General features: G+C 38.0%; 1 protein-coding gene across 2 annotated transcripts in view; it reads right to left on the reverse strand.

Annotated features, from left to right (window-relative positions):
• NALCN (sodium leak channel, non-selective) overlaps positions 1 to 16,573 on the reverse strand; it is a 348,982-nt gene that overhangs the window by 39,359 nt on the left and 293,050 nt on the right. For both annotated transcript variants that reach the window (XM_024194179.1, XM_024194178.1), the window contains 7 exons: positions 6,671 to 6,772; positions 6,186 to 6,255; positions 4,920 to 5,011; positions 4,623 to 4,745; positions 2,954 to 3,010; positions 2,498 to 2,618; positions 2,265 to 2,396 (listed from right to left, as the gene is read on the reverse strand). In XM_024194179.1, the coding sequence (XP_024049947.1) occupies positions 2,265 to 2,396; positions 2,498 to 2,618; positions 2,954 to 3,010; positions 4,623 to 4,745; positions 4,920 to 5,011; positions 6,186 to 6,255; positions 6,671 to 6,772 (697 nt within the window). The remainder of the gene's footprint in view (positions 1 to 2,264; positions 2,397 to 2,497; positions 2,619 to 2,953; positions 3,011 to 4,622; positions 4,746 to 4,919; positions 5,012 to 6,185; positions 6,256 to 6,670; positions 6,773 to 16,573) is intronic.

The raw sequence follows: 16,573 nt of genomic DNA on the forward strand, positions 1-16,573 counted from the left end.
GCCGCCGGTGGAAGCCATGGGGCAGGAGCGCATGGCCCCGGTTGCAGACACCGGTGGAAGCCGCGAGGCAGGGGCACATGGCCCCCGCTGTAGCCCCCACCACAGGGCAGGGGAGCATAGTCCTGGCTCCAGCCCCAGCTGCAGCCTCGGCTCCAGCCCCAGCTTCAGCTGTTGACAGCTGAACTCCAAGAAGTCACGGAGGTCTGGTAAAGTCACGGAATCCGTGACTGCCATGACTAAATCGTAGCCTTAGTTATGAACCATGTTTATAAACAACGTATTATCTGCTGGACTCTATAACAATTTATAACAACTGATTAGCTATTTCTTAAAATGTCAGTTAATCATTTCTTAACTCTTTATAGAATATTTTATATATACTTTTTCTCACTCCATGCTCTGAGGTGTCCCTAAACCCCTGACTGCCAGAAGCTGGGACTGGATGATTGGGTGACATGTCCCGATTTTATAGGGACAGTCCCGATGTTCGGGGCTTTGTCCTATATAGGTATTTATTACCCCACACCCCTTGTTCCAATTTTTCACACTGACTATCTGGTCACCCTACTGGATGGCAGGGGATGGATCACTTGATAATAGCCTTGTTCTGCTCATTCCCTCTGAAGCATCTGGCACTGGCCACTGTCAGAAGACAGGATACTGGGCTAGATGGATCATTGGTCTGACCCAGTATTGTTGTTCTTAAGTTCTATACTCTTATTTATAAATGTATTCTTAATATAAAGTGTGACTTAGACAGGGGGATTACTTAGTTGTAGATGCGCAAGAAATGCAGTACCCAGCTGATTATTGCCAATATGATTAAAAGCAACAAAAAAAATTACTTGTGATTTTTAAAAAACTAAATAAAAAACAACAAACAACCAGTCTAGCAAAACAAAACGGATAAGCAGATGTTACTGAATTTCTCTGGTATCCTCTCAATATTCTAGGAATGTTTACAAGACCTAGATAAAACATGATTTTCCTCCAAACTCACAAACAAAAAGAGGAATTTTGACAAACCAATGCTATTAGAAACTCTGAGTACAGATTGATCATGACAAATTATATGCAGCACATCTGGGATACAGACTAATCTCTCCAAGAGTTAATCAAACCCATCAAATTCATTTCATTTAGCAGCTCAGTTCAGACTGAAAAACCATTTTATATTGTACTGTATTAGTCACTGATTTCATTCTTTGTTTGTTTTTTGGGTATAATCTCTTATTATTAATATTTATTACTCATCTGTTGCCACTGGCAGGCATAGTGTTTTATAAAAAAAGGAAGGTAGAATTTAGAGCTGTTAAGAAAATAGTATTTCCATTGCATGAGAATGCTCACATTTTGCAATTTGTTTTTCTTCTGAACCTAAACAAGAAACTGGAAATTTGAAACTTCCTGTAGAACAAACATTCCGATTTGGGACTATCAAAATGCGTTGCTTCAATAAGGTAAAAATGTTTCATTTTGATGTCGTAAAAACATTATAATATTATATAAGATTTTAAATACAATGTATATGTAAATATATATTAAAGATATTTTAAGTTAATATAAAAGTCAAAGCTAAAAGAATCAAATCTATACAGTTGAAATGAAACATTTTAGCTTATTGAAATGAAACATTTTGAAAAACAAAAGGAAAAGTCAAAATAATTCATTTCAACTATTTCTCATTGAAAATTTAGTTAAAATCAACATATTTCTGCAAAAAGTTTCAATTTCAACACAACTGCCTTTTCTATTGAAGTGTTTTTGACCAGAGCTACTATAAGCAGACAGGTCTGATTCAACCCTAATATCCGTCATCTGGTAATGCCCTCTCTACAGAGGGGAATTGGGGGATGAGGTGGGAAGGCAAGGAATGAATGGTGAAGAGCCAGCTACACCAGCGGATTCCCCTGCATAAAAGGGATAGAGCAGAGTCCAGGATCTAGGATCTGGATCTAAAGATGGAAGGAAAGCAGGTCAGATGTATAAGATAAATAAATATATACACAGAGAGAAATTACCATGCAATGGGAAACCTACATGAATTTACCACAATTTGGGATGCAAGTCAATATTCAGATACCTAAGTACACAACTGCAGTTGTCAAGTTTGCATGTGAAACTGTGGTGACTGTGCTCAAATTACCCTCACAGTTCTGCATGAGTTCATTTTTAAAAAACTGTCCCCAAATGTTAATAAATACATATTCAGAAAGATGAAAATTAAAAATGTTACAAAAAAGTATTTAACTATCAAAACTTACAAGATATATAAATATATCCATGACTCCTCCAAAGTCCCTTATGACAGCTGTTGGTGTAAAAAACAAGCCATCTGCCATAATCTTCAGATTAAGCTCAATGCTCATGAATATTACAAAAACATATTCAGCAATCTAAAAATCAAAGAAGAGATCAATCATAATTTAGTAATAAGCAGTAGAGAAAAATAAGATGGTTGTGCTTTATTAAATGTGAGATGATTCAGTAATGTTACCTGGAGTGTTGGAGCACGCATAACTCTTCTAAAGGGCGATTCAAACATCATAGAAATGCAGGAGCATATAGTAACAATGATCATAACCCAGTCCAGGTAAGTAACCAATCCCAGCAAATCACTGTCAAAAATATGCAAGGACAATCATTAAAGAGAAACTTAACCAGTGACATCAAATGTCTATTAAAAATACAGTCTAGCTAAAGAGTTTTCTGTGAAAAGTCAATTAACTCTAGAAGGAGGCATTTGAAAAGTTTCAACATGTCAGAAATGCATAGTAAAACTAGAGAAGTAACAGAACAAACAAAGGTAACAAAACAAGTCCCCTCCCCACAAACCCAAACAAACAAATAAAAAAACAAACACAGAAAAAGAGACATTTTAAGCCAAAAAGTATAATCCACATTGATATGCAAAACGCAGTGAAACAAATGAAATTACTTTTGCAATGCTTACTAGAGCTGATGGTATTTGGTATTTTTCACAGCTCCGGTAACAGGATCTGTTTTAGAACTATAAAAAGGAAATGAGATATTTAAAATTCAGCAATTTAAATTACATTTTAGTGGCCGTTATTATAATTGTAGTGTGCATGCATCACCTCAAAACAATTAACTGTCTAGCTTAATGCCTGACATGCATGACATATTCTATGACTTAATGCTCAAATGCTACTTTTTATAAAAAAGTTATTTTAAGTTTTACTTACCCAATTTTTGTGACAGGTAATTTTAGTTCAAATTACCAATCAAAACAGTTAGCAGTAGTTTAATTTATGGCACAGCTCTGAGCAAGATAGCTCTAGACTGGCTTTTAAAAACTTTTAATTTAAAATGTAATTAAGTCTGAGTCCAGCTTCTACAATTAATAGCTTACTTTATTCAGTTTCGATTTTCTGAGCGAAACAACCCCCTGACAAACAACTTCATGTTTCAAAGAGTTTCCCTAAAAGCCCTTTCCTCTTGTATCACAATTCATTGGCCGGGTCCTCAGCTGGTGTAAAGTGGCTTCACTTTTTTGGTCCAAACTTCTTTAATTACTTAGTTCAATAATTTTCTCATTAATATTCACAGATACACCTCTACCCTGATATAACGCGACCCGATATAACACGAATTCGGATATAACGCGGTAAAGCAGTGCTCTGGGGGTGCAGGGCTGCGCACTCCGGTGGATCAAAGCAATTTCGATATAACGCGGTTTCACCTATAATGTGGTAAGATTTTTTGGCTCCCGAGGACAGCGTTATATCGAGGTAGAGGTGTATTTCTCATCTAATTTCCTGACCCTTAAATCCACTGATATAAAAAGCTCCCAAGCCTAACAATCTTCAGTTATAAAACTCAAAATAACCTCTTCATAGTATCTTCTAAAACCCAGGTATGGACAAATTTCTGCTCCCAGTTACATGGTGTAAATCTGGATGCCTTCAATGGCATCTGCACTGTGAAACTGAGAAGAGAGGAGCACATATACATACAGAAGAACCCAGTCATAGTGAACTTGGATGTAGGGAAACTCCGTTTGTAGTGAAGCAGAATGAAAGCCCCAAATTGTTTCAGTGCTTTTCACTGTGCACAATGAAATTCTGGTTATATGATCCCACTCTGAGAGGTGCTGAGAGGAGTGTAATGGGAATTAAGGTGCTCGGCACCTCTCAGGGCAAGGCCCATCATGAACATCTGCTTATAGTGATATTCTTCTGTTGTGCGGGAAGGTTTCACTTTAAGAGGATTCCATGTAGTAAACATATGCACATTACTTAGGATGAGCAGGCCTGACATCAACACGCATAGGTACCATTCTCTTCTCCACTTCTGTCCCCAATCTGCTCATTGGCTACTGTGACAAGCTGGCTCGTTGGGGCTTAAAGATGGCAGCTGAAGCTTCACCCCTTTCTTCCTACCTCGTGCCTGCAGCTTCCTTATCTCATCTCATGATCTTGGACTGTCTTCATGAGCTTATGTCTTTTGGTTTCTTTTTCTCCAGCAATGAGATTATATCATGGCTAGTTTAACTTCTAGCTGCTATGGGCTAGTTGCACATATTTTCCTTTCAAAATAAATAGACTAGCCCGTAAAGGAAGTATTTGGCCAAACTCACTATTGAAAAGTAATACACTCACGCGTTAAAGCGAGCTCGCACAACCACTCGACAAAAGTTCCTGAATCTGTGTTCTCGACCAACTATGAAAAGTGGCTTATCAAAATATGGATGATTCTCTCGCAACTCCTCCTCTTGGACTTTCCTTTTAAAAAATAATACATAATATATTTAATGTTACGCAAAAGACATCCATCAAAAATATCCATTATCATTTTGTTTTTATTTCATTGCAGCTGTTAGATTTCTTTTTTTCCATCATACAATACCAACATTTCAAATTGAAAAGTGCGCTTTCAAACCTTTGGTTTGTAAATACCTTTTCATTTCAGCTTGTTCTTTTTTTTCCTGGATCATCTTGATCTCACTGTCTTCTCTCTGTGCGTTTCTGTATCTCACTGTATTAGAATGCTAGAGGCAAAACAATTACTTAAAATGTGTTTTTTCCTTTAAAGATGAAAGCAAGATACAGTATTTTACACTAAAGCATTCAAATTGTAAAGTCCTCATTTCTAAATGCACTATGAATCATGTAAGCCAAGCATACTGGATGGTATGTGCTACAACATATGCTTGGTTACTTTCAGTGAATCAAATTTTGATGTTAATTCCCCTGGTGCAACCCCAATGAATTCAACTTTATTACTTCATGAACTCTTCCTATCTTTATTGAACATCATCATAGTTGTTAAGGGCAAGATTGCGTTCACATAGGGGAATAGGAGGCATTAGGCTCTTCCTCAGTCTATTGAGCAGGCTGCATGTATTGCTGGTTCAAACACAGGGGGAGAACAGTGTCTATATAACAGGTGTGCAGGGAGTGGGTAGAGGGTGTCAGAACCGTCAGAGCCAGTGGAGATGAACTGGTTCTAATGAGGAAGCAATCTGGTATCTGCTCAGACTCACAACTGCTTCCTTAGCTTGCCATGGTGCAGCTATGTGCTGACAGTTATTTCTGGCCCTAGGCAAAGTAATAGTAGAAAAGCTGCACCCTTTATTTTGACTTATCCTTTACTTCAGTGCACATCTAGAAAAGAATATGAGAGCATAAGACTAGAGGGATTGAAAACTCCCATTTTGGTCTTGAAATTCTCCTTGGCAAAATCAGAGACTTCAGCAAAATTTCATTAAAAATTTCCAGAAGTGAAAATGTCATTGGTCTGTGAAAATATGCCACAGTGAAATTTGTTCCTGTTATACCCCTTCAAAACTGGTAGAAACGGCAAGGTTTTTATCCAATAAGTCTCACAAGGCTGATGATATTTTTTAAACTTTCGCTGGGGACATGCAAGGTAGGCTGCCCTGGATGGCAAAGTAGTGGACCAGTACTACCTGCAGCTTCAGCGAATTTGCTGTGTAAACAAGTGTTTAAAAATAAGGAAATCTATCACGTGTGAATGTGGTGTTTATTCTGAAGATAATGTTAATGTTATTATCCTATTTGTTTTCTGATTTCCTAATAAGATCTCAAGCCACAGATTAGAAAGTGAATGTTATATAGGCATTAGACTTGTACAGTGATTGTAGTGCATATTAATCTTTACTATATTCCAAAACTAAAACCATAATTTTTGTTTGGACTTACATCTTGAGTCAAGGTTTCAAGAGATTTCCCCCTGCTGATTCGCTGGCTGTTGGAACCATGTCTTAGTGACCTGAAACAATCATAATCAATTTGATAGTAAATCTCAAGATCAAATCTTGACCTTTATATGATGGCCATTATAAAGCACTGCTCTCCAGATACAGTATCTCAAATTCTTATCATTTTTCCTTAGCTTACATGAGAAGCTTTTATGTTCTTCAATTGTCTTTAAGCCTATCTAACATAAACCAATTTCTTTTCCTTCTGATCTTTAAATTGATAGTTCTGCAGTCAGTGAAGGAAATGACATTTGAAATAAAAAGGCCTTTTCCCCATTTCATTATTGTTACGATCAAAAATGTACAATTTAGTTCTTTGTATGAGTCATTCCTGTTGTAGACGAGTTAGGTATTGTGCAAGTTTAACTCTATTCATTGAATTTATTTTAAGATTATTTTTAAACCACTTTTCCTGTCTGTGTTTACCTGCGCTCTTGCCGTATATGATGCTGGACACTAAGTATTGACCTTTCCTTTGCAGGTTGCCCCTCAAAGGATCCACTCAGCATGCGTTGTCTAGTGCAGGCCCTAAAAAGAAATATTGTGATTATGATAAACAATTGGAACTTCCACTGTAAGCAATTTTTTATAAAGTGAGACCAAATAATTGCATTGCTGGAAACGAACAGACATGCTGTTATTACTTTTGGCATGACACAACTGGCACATATAGTTTTGAGGGAATGCAAGGACACAGCTTCATAGAAAACAATATATAAGACAACAGAACAATAGTAAGGGCAACTCGTACTTCTCATTAAAAAGATGTTCATATTCCCAAAGCCAAATGAGATGCAAAGGTTCCTCATCCTGTCGTATAATCAATGACAGGGCCTTCTTTATGACCTCTCCTTGCTGGAACACTGTGCCTCATTTGTGGATCCCCTTTTTAGGATTTACTATAGCAAATGTGCTTCCCCCAGAGTCCATTCACATGTATGAATTGGGCCAATGACAAATCCATCACCCCAGTCCACTGGAAATAATCCAACTTTATTCTGTGAATGTTACTCATGCCATAACCTCCCATTAATTAATTATTAATTATTATTTTTATTATTTATTATTATTATTATGGAAACTTTCAGCTACATGCTGGCTCTTCACAGGGCAATCACTTTGAAACCAAAAAGAATGGATTTATTTTTCATGTCTTTTAGACTGTAAGATCTTTGGGGCAAAGACTGCAATTTTCTATATGTTTGCACAGTGCTTAGCACAATGAGAACCCAATCTGATTGGCTTCTAGGTACAACTACTATATAATGGTGTAATAATAATACTAATGTTTATAAACAATATTATTATTCTTATTCTCCATAATGAATAGGAAATTCTACAAATACAGGCTCCAATTCAAGACAACGCCCTTTTCAGGAAAGCACATTAGCATGTACTTAACTTTAAGTATGTGTTTACATCTTATAGCACACACTTAAGTGCTTTTCTATGACTGGCGACATAATATGGTTTAAATTTGACAAGGCTGGAAATCTACAGGAAGAAACAATCAGCAGCCGGGTGTGACAAAGGATTGTTCTGATATAGCTAGGGGAGACAAGGGACACCCTGAATCCTTCATTGAAGAGGCAAACTGACAGTGTTCTTGTCCCATGAAAAGAGGGTCTGCCTGTGAAGTGCTAGCAAGCAATATTTCATTAGACATGATAATATCTTGTTATTTAAGTCTAGGATCTAGAATGCATGTTATGATTTTATTTTATATGTAACCATTTGTTTCCAATACTTCTACTTGCATCTCTATATTTAGTTAGACTTATACTCGATTTCACTATAAACAAATCTAAGTGCTATGAGTTAAGCAGAGCACTGGTGTGAAGTGAAAATAGTAAAGCTGGGCTGTACTGTTTCTTTGGAAGTAATACATCTGTGAACACTGAGTGTCCAGTGGACCAAGTGGCTGGACGCTGCAGGAGATGCTCAGAGGGCTTCAGGGTTGGAGCATTCCTGTCTCTAATCTTCAGAGTAACAGTGAGGCCTGCAAGGCCTAGATGGGAGTGCTTGTGTTGCCTGCAGCCAGTGGAGTTGGGGAGCTGACCCATGACTGGCACGGACAAAGCTTCTCAATCCTAAAGGCAGGTGGTAGCGAGTTGCTTCACAATGTTGGGTACCCCTGGAAAGCGTCACAGAGCACTCCAACCTAATAGGAATGTGGGCATTTTTTTTGTACTGGCTGTAAATAAACATTTTTGGTCAAGAAAAAATAAAAGTTAGATTTAAAGAGAAGAGATGAATGCCTGATGTTGAAAGAAAGGATATTTATGCCAGAGGAATATTTGAAGAGGTCACATTTGTGAAAAAATCTTCACTTGCCAAGAACACTGCAACCTTGGATTAACACCCATGGATAATGCTTGATTTTATTTTTGTGTTACATCTTCTTTTCTTCGTTGATATGAGTCACAAGTTGATATCGAGATTGTTCGACCATCTAACTGTTGCATCATCGAGGGTGGCAAGGTGTGGTAGTCCACCCTCTAATCTTCTAATTGTGCACTTCTCCACCACATGTTTGACTGTCTGCATCACTGCCCCACAGTCACACTGTCAAGATTGGCTAAGCCAAATTGTGGCACTGTGGCAGCCAGTCTGGCTGTTCCAGTCAGTAGTCTGTTAAACTCAATCCCGGATCTATGTGCAAGGCTGCCACCAGGTGGATGTAAGTTAGGACTTCTGAAATTCATCAGTGAAACAGATATAAACCAAATATAAATATTTCATAAAAGCAAGTTGAGTCTTGAAGGTGCAATTTCTCTATTTTCAGTCGCTCTTGCCTCATATCTGATAACATATATGAGTATTATGAATGTGAGCCCTTTGTATACATCACACTATTCACTAACAATTTGGGCCTTTGAATACATGTTTACTCCCATTGTTTTAAATAACGTTGCACAATTACATATGGCAGGATGTGATCTCATGAAGGCAATTATTGCTTTATAGGGGATAACTTTTTTGTTTCCAATATTTCTGTGGATATCTGTTTTCACTCTTCTCTGTTGTTTTCCTTCTCTTGGTTTTAAACAGATGGATGAAAGGAATGTGGATCCACTGAGAGATCTCTAATGCAAATTAAGCTTATAATGCCTGCCTATGTTTTTGTCACCCATTACACCAGAATCCCACTATTATACAAATTATAAATTATTATACACTTATTACAAGAACACATTAGATTACATTATACTGAATAGTCAGAAATATAATCGCATTTAAGAAAATTGCAGTATGTCTTGCAGTGCAATACAGTTTACAGTATCTCAGCCAATATCTGAATACAATGAATTTTAAAGCATTATGTGATATAGGATAATGTAATGTAATCATTTCAAGAGACGACAAAAATATTCTTTGAATAATTGTAATTTCTGTGTAAAAGAATAATCATTATTTTTGAGAAATGGATCTTATCTGACTCCATTAGAATGACACTAAGGTCTCTCAAAGCAGAGACAATAGTAGGTTTTAATGTGCAAGTTCTCTCCTATAACGGCTTCTCACTGAGATAATGGAACAGCTTATATTTGTATCTTTGTGAATATGAATTACTGTGCTCTTAGGCACATGCATCTGTATTTTATTATCCAGAAATAATTGTTTCCTTACATCCACGTGTGACTTCCACATAAATGTTTTCACATGGTTGTACACAACTCATTTAGATACCCAGTTGCTTTGTGAGTGGAGAACACAATCCCTTGCTGTACATAATAAAAGAGAACACTGCTTGCAACCAAAATACTAAATTCTTCCTGTGACTACATTCTTATGCCATATTATTAAGTGACTAATGAAGCCAATTAAATAAATACTATAAAGGAACAGATCTGGATAAAGGAGCAGACCCGTTGAAAGATTGTCAAGATTTTTAAAAAGTAAATGCCTAAAGTTTGGTTCCTAAGTCCACATTTAGGTGCCTACATAAGTTGTCTGATTTTCAAAAATGCTGACAGTCCAGCAGTCCCTGTTGAAATCAATGGAGAAATGATGCAATGCCAGCGCTACAGGACTGAGATCAAGTGACTTGAAATAGATAATGCAAATTGTCAGCAGCAATGTGCAGGGAAGCCTTTCCACACTCACAGCACCACAGATGATGTGACAGAGAGGACAGTTTTACAAGCTCCTTAGCTTGTTTACTAAACATCTCCTTACTTTTCTCTTCTGCCATCCTCTACTCTCTGGGAACGTTTGCCTTTATGAATCCTTAGCAAGTGCCAAAATGTGCCTGACCATTCTCCCAATTGCTAAGGGCCAGATTTTGTAAAGATATTTTAGGCACCTTAAATGGCAAATAGGCACCTTGTGGGATTTTCCAAAAGCACCTAGTTGCCGAACTCCCATTGATTTCAATTGATTTCAATGGGTGTGAGATGCCTAGGTACTGATGAACTGTCGAGGAACTGCCCGGTCTCTGATTCTGTAGGTCCTTTCTATAGGGCCCTCCTGGGCCCTGACTGGCTGCTTCCCCTGCAGCCACTCTAGCCTGCTTGGAGGACCTCTCCACTGCTCCTTTCTTGGGATGGGTGTGGCAGGACCCTGAGGTCTCAAGCAGGGAGCCTCTGGGCCTAGTCCACCCCATCACACTAGCTCTGTTAGATAACAGAGAGATTGCATGTTCATGTAATATGTAATGAGAGAGATAGGAAATGCTGGAGAAAGACAAGTAGAAACATGTCAAGCTGGTTGCAATGTTTACTCGCTATGCAAAGCTCTGGATGCAGTTTATCCACAGTCAACTTGTGGAACTCCTTACCTGAGGAGGTTGTGAAGGCTAGGACTATAACAGAGTTTAAAAGAGAACTGGATAAATTCATGGTGGTTAAGTCCATTAATGGCTATTAGCCAGGACGGGTAAGGAATGGTGTCCCTAGCCTCTGTCTGTCAGAGGATGGAGATGGATGGCAGGAGAGAGATCACTTGATCATTGCCTGTTAGGTTCACTCCCTCTGGGGCACCTGGCATTGGCCACTGTCGGTAGACAGGATATTGGGCTAGATGGACCTTTGGTCTGACCCGGTACGGCCTTTCTTATGTTCTTATGTTATCCCTTCCTTCTCAGCAAATGCAGCTTCATGTTGATCTCTATATGCACAAAGGAAATAAAGTATGTTTAATAAGAACAAATTACTAGTCAAGTTAGAGGAAGAAATTACACTGAGTTTGGTTGCAAGACAAGATCCCACAGGGAATATTATATACCATACATTACCAGGAAAAAACTGATGGGGTCCAAAGTGATGAATGAAAGGGGCAGCAGCCCTTCACATTATTTCCTTCCCATTTTAAAATCCCTGAAAAATAAGCAAAACAGACAGTAATTCAGCTAAATACTCCACGCCACTTCAAGATGCTGAACAGTTTGTATGTATTTTATAATACTGTACCTTCCACTAACAGTATGAGGCCTCTTGCTTTGCGGAAGATGGTGCTCTGTGTGATGACTTTATTGGGAGGTCTGCTTATGTTGCTGTATCACTGCAATTTGAGGCTTGTTTCATAAATGAACATCATTTAGTTGAACTGCACCAGAGACCCTATCCACATTTTTACCTGTTGCATACAATTCTCCTGGTGAGTCCTTTGGACAGAATCTTTAACAGAACGTGGCAATGCTCCACCAGTAAACCCAATACACAAAATACTATCATACTCATTCATTACTGATGATGATGATAGGTTCTCTCACTGAATCTTTCCATCATGGCATCCATGCTTCCAATAAACTTTTGTCATGTTCCAGAAGAGCACGCACCAGATGGATCCCAGCATCCACTTCTGTTATCTTATAGATTGCATTCACTATGGCACTGTTTGGACAGCAGGCCAAATGCACTTTGTTAACACAATCAAACAACACTACATTTCAGCTATTCAATTTGACTGTATTGTTGAAACAATTTGAATCTGACTGGTCAAGCAAAATGGATTATTAATGCAACTTGGATATAACATAAAGCTTTTCTTCCTGGGTCCCTCTTATATGATCAGATGTTTCTAAAAAGAAAAGACAGTAAACAGTAAACTCGTCTTCTTCAGTGTCTATGCAATCTAGCCATCTAAAATGGCATATTTACATGCTCACCTCTTTAGCTATCTTGCATTCTGGTCTTCATTCTTGCCCTGTTGTCTAACCATTCTCTCCTAGCTGATGTGTGTCTGGGTATTTCCTTGGATTAAGGATGAGCCAGTCACAGAGCTTGCTTCATGATGATCCATTAAAAGTATGGAGCTCCCTTAGCACAAGTATAAAAAGGGGCAACATTTTCCAATGAGCAGATGCTAAGCAGCTCCTGAAATTCTTCATGTTTGACTTTGCTGGAGACTAGGTAGAATCCAGTGGCAGCCTTTGTTTCTAATGCTCTAAGAAGCTGATCATGACAGACATACCTGAGATTAGTCATATCAGTTGTTTAAAAAAATTACAGGTATCCAATTCTAAAATTTAACAAAAAAGGAATCACAGATTTAAAGGAGAAACCCTGATTGACTTAGGGTTGAACTTGTCTTAAGTGACCACTCAAGGGACCAACACAAATTGGTTGTTTAATGTGGAGGCTTTCTAATAAAGAAACAAACAAACTACTTACTATGTCTGAGGATACTCTGGGTTTGTGTCTTAAGACAGGAAGTTGCCTAATCAGGATGGCCCATTATAACAACCTATTGAGATAGTTTAATCAGAGACTAGGTAAATATAAAGTAATGTCATAACCCTTTTAGAAAGAGTTAAGAACTTGTTTTTCATTCATTCTGATATGCATAAGAGTTCACTGTGTTTTGAAGAATGCTTTTATAAGAGAGGTTAAATAATCTACCAGAATACCAGCAAACTAGTAAAACTGAATTTTTAATTCAAGCACTACAACATATTTTAATGACACACTCCAGACATAGTTTGAGACATAAGATAAATGTTCCTTATTCATTCAGCTGTTTATTCCAACTGAAAGCTTCACTTATGCATGAGATAGGCTATTCCCTCAGGCTCAGGAAATGTCAGAAAAGCTTTGTCTGGAATAGTGAATACATAGTTGTTTATACTTAGCACTAGTTTACAATTTAGCTCTAAAATTAATTATAATGTAATGCATATCAAAAGCTACTCAACCTAAAGTGGCTTATTTCCAAAACTGTCATAATTCATTACTTAATGATGACCTTTGAAGAAGCTGATTTTTTTGTCCAACAGTCCCTGAAACTTAGATGTTGCACTATGTAGATGATATGATATGCTGATGGGAAAATGACTCAGAATAGGCTGTACAGTAAACAGCCTCAGAGTTGGTCAGCTAACCTGTATCTGAACCAGAACCATGTTCTGCATTATTGACATAGGTAATCCAAATATTTTTATACAGCATCCAAAAATGTGCTAAGGCACTTTATAGGACCAATAAAAAGATGTGACATGGCCTGTGCCTCATGAAGCTTGCAAACTATTATGTGATGGAATATGCATGTGTAGCAATAGGGGGTGATGAGGTGAGAAAGATAAGGCTCACTCACAGTGGTACGATAACGTGGTTATATGTGTATATCTGGATGGTTCCAGTATATTTACGCAAACGATTGTAGGGAGAAGAAGATGGTGGCTGATAGAGTATTCCATTCTCAGGGTGTAGCATGTAATAGAGAGGGGTGTGGGGGAAGAAAACAAATGTGAGGAGAGTGGGGTCAAGGCTGGTGGTGCAGAGGGAGTGGGAGAAGCTCAACGGGAATGACTGATAATTATTATATAAAACATAAAGGTGATGAATGATTCTGGGAATCAGACAGATATTTAGCTGGCATCCATGATGCTGGGTCTGGTGGCAGACAGGCAATTTTCTTCATCCTTACAAAAGCTATTTTTCTAGACTTTGATGATTCCAGATGATAATTAATCCATAATTGATGCTTGATGTCATCTTCAATTCCATTTCATTTGGTCCCAAGTTCTGCCCTTGGAAGGGTATGTAGGGGTCCCATTGCCACCAATGGGAGCATTAGGTGATCAATCAAGAGATGCACAAAGATGGAATTCATCCCATTGTGTACAATTTGCACTCTTTCTTGTTTATGTTAAAATATTTAGAATTTGATAAAAAATATTCTTCAATAAGGGTGAGTAAGAAGGACAAAAAAGGCAGCACAAAGCATAAAGCAGCAAGAACAGAATTAAAAGTCTTTTTGTTAAAATAATTTGAGCAAACTGAAGTTGTTCCAGAGCATCTTTAATTTAGAGAAGCACTTATACCCACCTTCATCCATACAGACAACGATTAAAAGCCTTTTGGTGGGAATCTTTAGAGAAGGGTAAACTTGAACTATTACTCAGTGTTTTAGGTACAAACATCACTTCTTTCACTGTCAGGTCTGTAATCTAGCTGAAATTCAAATGTCTCAGCTACTTTTATTAATGATAAAAACATAGTAGTAGTGATCAGTACAAAGAAAAAACATAATCTTCATGCAAGTTTGAGTTTCTCTGCTTCCTGTGAACAGTATGCTCGGGTTTAGCTGTGATATTTTATCACATTTCACACCCATCTTTTATTTATTTTTTGCAAGATCCTTCTTCGAGGCTCCACTGTCATAAAAAACCTCATATTTAGTGACTTTCTGCACCAGCAAATCCATCCCTTATGTTGTGAAAATGCTTTCTTATGTTAGCACGTTAATACCGAAGCTGTGACACCTACGGCGGGCCCAGTAACTATAGTATAGAAATGGCATCATCGGAACCAGCAGAGTATGGAAACAGCTTGAGGCAGTTACTCATTGCCAAGAAAGCTACCTGTTCCTCTTGCTCAGAAGGAGGCTGCTTCTTTGTTAATGAATAAGCTACACTCTTGCCACTATTACTCCTCAAAGGGCCCTATGCATCCTATGTTTGTGTGTAAAAGGCGGATGTGCCAGCGAACACTTTGCCCCACTGGCAGGATCCCCTTACCATCAAAACTTCCCCACAAGGGCTCCAAGGAAGTTTGACTCTGCAAATCTGGGTGGGTAAGCACCTGGTGGTGAATATAAATTAGGACTGCTTCTTCCTCTGTCCTGTGAAACTGTCCCTGAGGGGGGATTCCAGGTTCAAATGTTCTCAGGGAGCCTGTGGAAGCATAGATTCTGCAGATGCCATGCTCTGAAGAGACAAGTGGGAGCAGGCTACTAGCAAAGCAGAGACAAAGGGAATCTGTGTGGCTGTCCCTTGCAGTGAGAGCCAGATAAATTACCGGGAATCCACAGGGTCTGAAAGCAGAACTGCTGACTTCTTCTGAGGGAAGGAAACCTCACTATTATGATGGAAGAATTCATAGGAAACTCTGTGTTTCAATTGTACAGTTTCCTTTGTTCTACATGAGTTATTCTTGAATCTGGAAGAATGGAGCCTTAAAAAGATAAAAGCAGCCCATGAGTGGATTTCTTATGGGATACTGTCTGAGTTGAACTTTGAGCTGACTGACGCTTTGTGTAACCCCACTGGAGTCAGTGGAATTTCATGATTATAAATCAGCAACCTGTGTGTTTTCGTCAAATGCTGCTGAGAAGCCAATACATAAAAATGTATTGTAAAGCTTGACTAGTACGCGGGAACTGTGCTTATTTCTCTATGGGGCAACTTCTATAAAACCAAGAGACACGTAATTGAAATGCTTATTAAAAGAATCCTAAGTTTCATTTGCAATGAATACTTTTGGCCTTGCAGTCACATCTTGACAAAGCATATCCAGTTGAATTGCTAATTGGTCACATTTACCATAGTTTTTAAAGAACGCTACGTTGTGTTAATCTCTACAGCACTTATTGTTACTTATTCTTTAGGAATATTAAAAAGAACAACAAAAGGTGGCTGCTATAATTTTTCTCAAATTGCATGTAATTATGAGGCACTTTTCAACAATATTCACAGTTCAGGACTTGCACTGAACTCCTGGAATTTCATACTGGAGTGCTCTTCATAAAGCATTGCAATATTTATTCTCATTTCACAACTGTATTTTTCTAATCAGTTATTCCTGATTTGTACTGCTATTTCCCTATTAGTGGTAGTTTATAATATATATTGTAAGTGTGCAAGCTTTGATGACACACAACTGTAGGTAGCAACAAACTAATGCTCTAAAAATTGTTGGCACAGATTTTACATATAATTTGAATGTTAATAATTCTAATTTAAACAATGTAAAACAAAAACTGGCATGAAAAGCTGTAGCAAGGTGAGAACTCAGGGGATAATTTTATGACATGATTCTTGCTCCTCTGAGACACATAGGGCCATGACTGTGTATCCCTTCCTCATGTTGCTGAGCATGTATTGGGACT

This window comes from Terrapene carolina, unplaced genomic scaffold, assembly GCF_002925995.2.
Source record: "Terrapene carolina triunguis isolate 2854851 unplaced genomic scaffold, T_m_triunguis-2.0 Scaffold21, whole genome shotgun sequence".
Lineage (NCBI taxonomy): Eukaryota > Metazoa > Chordata > Testudines > Emydidae > Terrapene > Terrapene triunguis.